The sequence below is a fragment of the Sinohyriopsis cumingii genome, chromosome 16, assembly GCF_028554795.1.
Source record: "Sinohyriopsis cumingii isolate HCF-2022 chromosome 16, ASM2855479v2, whole genome shotgun sequence".
Lineage (NCBI taxonomy): Eukaryota > Metazoa > Mollusca > Bivalvia > Unionida > Unionidae > Sinohyriopsis > Sinohyriopsis cumingii.
In genome coordinates this window covers 31,664,153-31,672,556 of record NC_142976.1, presented here as the reverse complement: position 1 = coordinate 31,672,556, position 8,404 = coordinate 31,664,153, and the positions used below count along the sequence as shown (strand labels likewise).

The 8,404-nt window shown below is 39.2% G+C and overlaps 1 protein-coding gene across 1 annotated transcript; it reads left to right on the top strand.

Moving 5' to 3' along the window:
• Positions 1-2,244: 2,244 nt before the first annotated feature.
• Positions 2,245-4,868, top strand: LOC149780155 (pantetheinase-like). Its single transcript, XM_089936178.1, has 2 exons — positions 2,245-2,331; positions 3,230-4,868. The coding sequence occupies exons 1-2, from the start codon at positions 2,245-2,247 to the stop codon at positions 4,499-4,501; spliced, it is 1,359 nt and encodes a 452-aa protein (XP_089792304.1). The 3' UTR covers positions 4,502-4,868.
• Positions 4,869-8,404: the final 3,536 nt, after the last annotated feature.

Here is an 8,404-nt window from a genome sequence, read left to right as displayed (position 1 = left end):
CAGAAGTGCCCGAAGTAACACCCAACGCATTGCTAGACAGTGTGCGAACGGCTACTGGCAACAACTGTGTGAAGGGATCCAGCGCAGTGCCGAGTCAGGAAACATCCAAGGTATGTACAGTGGCATCAAGAAGGCTCTAGGCCCTACAGTGAAAGGGGTCGCTCCACTGAAATCACTGACGGGAGAGAAGATCACAGACGGTGGTCAACAGATACCCAGATGGGTAGAGCACTACTCAGAGCTATACTCCCGAGAAACATCAGTCACCGATGCAGCTCTCAGCTGCATAAAGAATCTGCCCACCATGGAAGAGCTCGACAAAGTGCCAACCTTAGAGGAGCTCAGCAAAGCAATCGACTACCTTCCAAACGACAAAGCACCAGGTAGTGACAGCATCCCGCCCGAAGCCATCAAACGTGGAAAACCAACATTGATTAAACTACTGCACGAGCTACATTGGCTCTGCTGGGAGGAAGGAGTAGTTCCCCAAGACATGCGCGATGCCACCATTGTGACCCTTTACAAAAACAAGGGCGACCGCAGTGACTGTAATAATTACAGAGGGATCTCGCTCTTGAGTATCGTTGGTAAAGTGTACGCCCGCATCCTACTCAACAGGCTGCGGTTGCTGGCGGACCGTGTGTACCCGGAATCACAGTGTGGCTTCAGAGCAGGCAGGTCGACGACAGACATGATCTTCTCCCTACGACAACTCCAAGAGAAGAGCAGAGTGTAAGGTCAACCACTCTACATGATGTTCATCGACCTCACCAAGGCCTTTGACATGGTCAGCAGGAAAGGCCTTTTTGAACTTCTGAGTAAGATCGGTTGCCCCCCAAAACTCCTCAGCATGATAATCTCTTTCCATGCAGATATGAAGGGAACAATCCTGTATGAAGGATCCACCTAAACCTCCTTCCCAATTAACAGCGGCGTGAAGCAGGGCTGCGTGCTTGCACCAATACTTTTTGGGTTCTTCTTCTCCATGCTCCTGTCCTACGCCTTCGACACGTCCACCAATGGCATATACCTACACACCAGGTCCGACGGGAGGCTGTTCAACCTGGCACGACCGCGCTCAAAGATCAAAATGAGAGCTGTGCTCATCTGGGAGATGCTTTTTGCAGATGACGCCGCTCTTGTGACCCACACCGAGGAAGCCCTCCAGCGACTGGGATACCGTTTTGCTGATGCCTGCATGCAGTTTGGTCTCAACATCAGCTGTGAAAAAACAAATGTCAGCATGCAAGATACCTCCATTGTCCCTTTCATGAAAATCAACGGTGTCACCCTGGAAGCAGTCAACAATTTTAATTACCTAGGGTCTTCCATGAGCAACACAATCTCTAGACTGATATGGAGACGAACAGAAGGCTTAGAAAGGCAAACACCATCATGGCTCGATTAACGAAAAGGGTGTGGGAAAACAAGGCGTTGACAGAGCACACGAAGGTCCGCGTCTACCAGCCCTGCGTTCTCAGCACCCTTCTATATGGAAGTGAAACCTGGAGTACCTGCATGAGGCAAGAACGCCGGCTCAACTCCTTCCATATACGGTGCCTAAAACGCATCCTGAAAATCAGCTGGAAAGACCGTGTTGCACACAGCGAGATCCTGCAGCGTGCAAGTACCCCCAGCATGTACTCCCTGCTGAGCAAACGCCGCCTTCGATGTCTAGGGCACGTCCGACGCATGGAGGATGGAAGGCTGCCAAAGGACATACTATATGGACAACTGGCCACTTACATGAGAAGAGTCGGACGCCCCTCACTCCGTTTCAAGGATGTATGCAAGAGGGACATGAAGGCATGCAATGTTTCACCCGATGGCTGGGAAGAGCTGGCCGAGGACCGATACACCTGGAGACTAACGGTAAACAATGGCATATAAGTCGCTGATGCGAGTAGAGGCCAGTTGGTGACAGAGAAACGTAAGAGAAAGAAGAAAGCTGCACCAACCACAGTAATACATACTTCCCAGTATGTCTGCACCAACTGCAATAGGGACTGTCACTCACGTATAGGATTGCACAGCCACAGCAGACGATGCCAACAGAGACAGACAACACCCCAAGGTCGCAATTCGCATGGTCTTTCGAGACTGAGTCGCCAATGATGATGATGATGATATATACACACACACATGCACTCGTCCAATCGGGAATAATTATCTGATTCAGAACTTGCAAACTACTGAGATGCCAACCATATATCCATGTACATAAGTTGTTGTATGGAGAGAAAAATGCATGCTCACAACAAACTTTGGTCTTTAAGGCGGTTCTTCCCCTCAGACATTCACCCAAGGGGCACGACCTTTGGGGTGGAGATGGTAAGTATTTTGAGATGTGTTTTACAAACACATTCTTCTCGATATTGCTTAAATTTAATTCTTTCAACATATATTCCAAAATATCAAATTATTGGAACGGAAAACAAATCTATATCTTATAAAATTCTATCAATTTGCTCCGGCTTTAGTAAACTGCTTGTCAATCTTTAATAAATACAACATTCATTGTGCAGCCTAGCTAACTTCAAACATATCCTGTATGTCATAAAAGGTGATTAGAAGTAAGAAGCACAGTGGCTCATTGATTAGTGTACCGGATACATGATAGAAAGTATGCAGGTTCAAAACCTACCATCGGATCATCCGCTCATCAGTTGACGTTGCATGCTCTTTGTTGAAAACATATATAGCTCTCGATTGTCCTTTGTTTTTGTTGTTGTAAGTTTAATGCCATTTTTCAGTACCAGATAGGCCAACCATGGCGTCCAATATAAACGGTGGAGGAAGAATCCGAGAAAACCCCGACCTACGAGAAGCTACTGGCAAGCTTTCTCACATACCCACATTGGCCGAACCCGAGACCCAAGCCATGAGGACAGATGTAAGATGCCACTGATTCGTAACGGTGAGCTCTTTAGACCACTCGACCACTCGGCGTCCCTCCTTTGTACTAAATAGCCTATGTGTGTAGCTGTGCGATGAAACAACAAACCAAACATATAATGAATTTTATAATGACCTATTAAAATAGACTAAGCTATTTTTCCTTTGAATTTAGATAATAATGCGATCTTCTCATTTTATTTAAATTTCTCTAATCAGTCATATCAGATACCATACAACAATATCTTGTTAGTAGACATTATAGCTCGATTCTAAGATCTGATCCAGGTTTGGTGTCCAAATTTCAAATACATAATAATATATTCTTTTCCAGGGTGCTGATATTCTTGTCTTCCCTGAAAATGGAATACACGGATCCAAATTAAAAAGTAGATATACTGTCGCTCCGTATCTCGAATATATCCCTGATCCCAAGTCTGAAAGCTGGACACCGTGCGACGAACCCGGAAGATATAATGACTCAGATGTTCAAGTATTTCTAAGTTGCCTAGCAAAGAGACATTCTATTTATTTAGTGGCGAACATAGGAGACGCACAGCCTTGTGTAAAAGATGACCCTAACTGTCCACCAGATGGCCAGTATCAATACAATACAGACATTGCTTTTGATAGATCGGGAAAGCTTATTGCTAGGTATCATAAACAAAATCTTTATTACGAATGCCAGTATGATGCGCCTGTCAATCCCGAGTACATCTACTTTGATACTGATTTTGGTCGCTTTGGTTTATTTACCTGCTTTGATATACTTTTTCATGAACCAGCCATTCCTCTTCTTCAGGAGCATAACATTACTGATATTGCTTTTCCCACGGCATGGATGGACGCTTTGCCATTCTTCTCTGCAATAGGGTACCATTCCTCCTTTGCTGTCGCAAATAAAGTAAATTTATTGGCTGCAAATCTTCACCGACCACAAGAAAGATTTCAGGGTAGTGGCATTTACACGCCGATTGGACCAAAAAGTTTTTACTACAGTAGAACACAGGATGACGGAAAATTACTGGTCGCTGACGTTCCTGTGATACGTCCTACAGTAGGTTCAACTACTTCAAACGAACACCATCCACTATCCCCAGGAATAAGAGAAAATCATCGTATAACATCAAATGAGTTCAAATCTACCAGTTTCCGTGACTGGTATAATTTTGTAATCATCGGTGCAGAAAACGGTACCGAACAGGTGTGTCAACAGGGTTTATGCTGCTATCTGGAGTATGAAAGACAATATAGTGCAGAAATGTATGCTCTCGGAGTTTTTAACGGAATACATAAATATCATGGCCCATATTATTTGCAAGTATGCATGCTACTACGATGTGCGTCATCCACACAAGAAAGCTGTGGAAAATTAAATTTTGACGCTAACACAAGATTTAACCATTTCAAACTCCATGGCAATTTCTCTACACCGTATGTAAACCCACAAGTTTTACTATCCATCAACGGATCTTTGGAGCTTGCCCCGATTGGTACATGGCAATACGATTCAAATACTTTGCAAGGAAGTTCCACCCTGTCTCCTCTGTTGTCAACCATTATGGTGGGCAGAATTTATGTCAAAGATACTATAGCGACATGTTGAAGCGTAGAGACAATAAATTATCCAAGTAATATTGTAAATAGAATATACAAAAAGTCAATCATTAATTGATAATCAATTATATGGAATATAACCATATAATTAACAAACTCATAAGTTTGTTAACCTTGACATAAATAACATCTATTACATAATGCACCAATCACATCTATCCTTGGTTTGCGTTTTCCTTTATGCCTATAACATGTTTAAAAATCAACAAAAATACAAAATAAAATATGCATCTAAATAAACTTAATTTTCCAGTTACTAAGCTTATTTTACATCTGACAGCATGTGGCCGAAAACTAGGTTGTGGATAATATGGTCAATGACTCATATCTATATAATGTAAACATTTAGACACGAGTTTTGATTCTAGCAAAGTTGTTCAATTTAATTAGTAATGGCAATTATTTCCAACTGAAACTTGATGAAACATACCAGAAGTTCAATGATTACAATGACAGCATTGTCTCTTTAATGAATGACTTCAAAGACAACACAACATTAAAATTGCATGTACTACCCCAGGCTTGATATTGGCTGGTTTCATGAGACAAAAATTATTTGTTACAAAGAAAAATTGTTTTACCTTTTCAGACACACTTGTAATGCGTTCCTTTCTTATCCAAATGATAGGAACATACTTTTAATGAGATCACCTGTCATTCTCTTTTTCTTTTAAAAACGAAGTATACTTCAAACCTGAAATTATAATAGCATATACATGACAAAATTATATACTTTAGATAGATTCATCAAATAGAAAACATGATGTGTGCAGAGCTAGAAGTCTCAGCATTTATACTGTTCTGATTCTTAAGAAATGCAATGTACCATGCATAATTCCTGAATAAATAGCATATAAACTGGAACCTTGATTATAACTTTTTTGACAAAATATTTCTTGAATAAATGAATGCTTAACAAAAAAGCTGATTTAGAGAAAGATGGCATTAGCTTGTGTTTTACAAAATCATTCTTTAACATTCTTTCTCACTTTCTCCCTATCTTTTGATTTTTTGAAAAATGTTACTGAAACAATGTCGAATGTTTTCCTTCACACCCTATTATGCTAGATTTAACAAAGTAGACAAAGTAGGCAAATGTGTTCCAGGATCAACGAAAGACGTTTTGAAGCAGCTATCAGGGTAAATATGGTCACGTAAATACGCCATCTGAAACAAACAGGATAAGTGGTTGTCGTTCATCAATCAGATTAAATAAAGATAATGAGCAGTTAAATGAGGATCACTGTGAACAATACCTTTGATTGATTCAAAAGAAGAGTAAACGTGCTCTCATCAAAAGCCTGGCGAATACATGTGTCAGCTAAAATAATACTTTTCTAATTAACATCACTCTCAATAGCGTTCTTTCTTATCACTCTAGTAACTGAACAAGCTGGATATAACTCAGGGATTTGCTCATCAGTATTGACCTTCTGACCCAAACAGGGTTTGTCAATTACAAGTGGATTACCCATAAACTTATTTCTAGCTAGTTTGTTGCCTTGTGATAAATGGTCAGCCTCAGCGGCTAAATACGTCACTATTTGGACCGTCACGGGTCATGAAATCAAGTCTGATGACAAATGTACACCATGGAGAAGAACATTAACAAACCCATACTCGAACCCCTGAATAAGAACACTCTCGTTAGAAGAAGACTTCTCAGATAAAAGCAAAGTACCTGATAATAAAAGACTCTGAGAAACTCATGTGTTCCTTACAACTATAGAAGGGGTAAGATTAACATTATAACCTATGAGTAGTATGGAACCCTTCTACGTAAATGGTTCATAATTCGCCTTCATAAAATTAGAGTAGGATTTGTTTGAAACAACAAATATAGTGATTTCATTACACGATCATGACCTTGACCACTTAGACCTAAGAGCACTTGGAATACGTCTATCTTGATTCTGGTGCATATGTTTCAATTTGTTGCAATCAGGAAAACAACGTGTCCTTTTTTCATGCCATAGGTACACGAAGGAAGCGATAAGAACTTCTGATCAGCCTTATCAGACACTTAATTTCTAACATTTGCGCCAATTTGAAATTTGGTGGTGCCTGCATTAGACTGAAATAGTTTATCACCTTACTGAAAACGATAAACGTTATGAGCTAAGGAATACTTGTAGCTGGACGAACAGTATTTTCTAAAGTTTTAATCTTGTTTTCATCAAGGTGAGTCTTAACCTCACCATAAACCTGACTCTAGCACTCTTCGACTAATATGAACTGTCTCATATTATTATAATATCGACCAACTTCAAAGCACCACCAATCAAACAAACCATATTTGTCTCTTGCAAATTCAGCAAGAGTTCGTCCAGTTTCTTTCATTATACTTCCAATACGTTTGTCGATAAGCTTCAGGCACCAACTCATAACCCTTCAAGACAGACTCCTTAACTAGATCATAATCAGAACTTGCCGTGGTGACATGGAAGAGCATGTGTCACGAGCTTTGACAAAAAGTGCACTTTGTAAAACAGAATCCAATGCTCTCTGGGCTTTTTAAAATTCTCAGCTTTGTTCATCAAAATGAGGAAATATTTACGTCATCTTTGTCCTTAAGAAGGGGTGCTACCTAATACTTTTAGAAACATCAAAATTTGAATATGTGTGTAAAATAAGGATTTGCTTTTTCTTGTATGCTCTATTTTCTTTAATCTAAATTAACATTCCCTTTCTTTCCCATTGCTTTCTTGCTACATCTGTATTTCCCCCTCCCCTTTTCATTTCTGCATTAGAATTAGCCTATCATCTGTTTCTCTGTCTTTCATTTTTATCCAGTTGCATTTGTCCTTCTTGAAGCTCAAACTTTCTGAACTCTATTTCATTCTTGTATTTTAATTTCAATTCTATAGTTTTGAGCAAGAGCTAAATGGAAACTCGCTACTAAAATCCAAAGCACATTTATCCAAAACATTATTTTCCCATCAAATACTGGACTAAAGTATGATTACCGTTTTCCCTAATGAATCCTTTGCCTCAGGAGATTCATATTTGCTGGTAAGCTGGAACAATGCCTCCTTTTTCTAGTAATCTAACCGTTCTTGAGTAGGTTTTGAAATAAAGATCTCCAGTTTAAATACATTGAAATAAGTTGCTGATCTCTCTAAAAAATTAAATGTGAAATAACGACTGGGACTTAGAAAATTCCGAAACAATGTGAATTTAACTTTCGCAAACAAAGTTTTCAGACATGTTTTTGAGAAATTCGTTTCCCAAGGACGAGCATCCAATTTTTATAATAACTCTGTGCTCTTAAAATAGTTAATAGAAAGGACCGAGAAGCAGCAAATAGTATATTTCCCTAGAATTCACAGGGAAAATAAAGAAGAAGAACAAACGGTATTGATTATTGGATCCCAAATAATGTTAGAACTACAAATACAAGTCCTCATAATTAAAATTCTTAAGAAAGCTGAATTGGATATCAGAAATTAAATCCAACGCTGAAAGTGTTAATGTGACTGCGGTGGCCCGTATAATGCTGATGCCCCGGAATACTTTTCTTGAATCACAATGTAACAATCAAAGAACTAAATCCTTGATTAAAATTTCACTAAAAGGTCAAGTCTCTGTTTCCATGAATGTTACTTTTGTAGTACACTTTGTATCTCCAGAGAAGAATCACTTGATTTAAATAAATTGAATAGTCAAATTCCAGCCCAAATTATGTTTTGGACACATCAATGAATAATACAATAGATTATATTAAGATCTTGTGGCATGACTAATTGATTTCTAGAAGACAAGATTATATAGTCCTCTACTTGACCTCAGATCACACGGAACGTGTTTTAAAAAATAACATTTACCTAATGGAAATTAACCTTATAAAAATGTGTTAATGTTTACAAATTAAAATCTTAATCATAATTAGAAG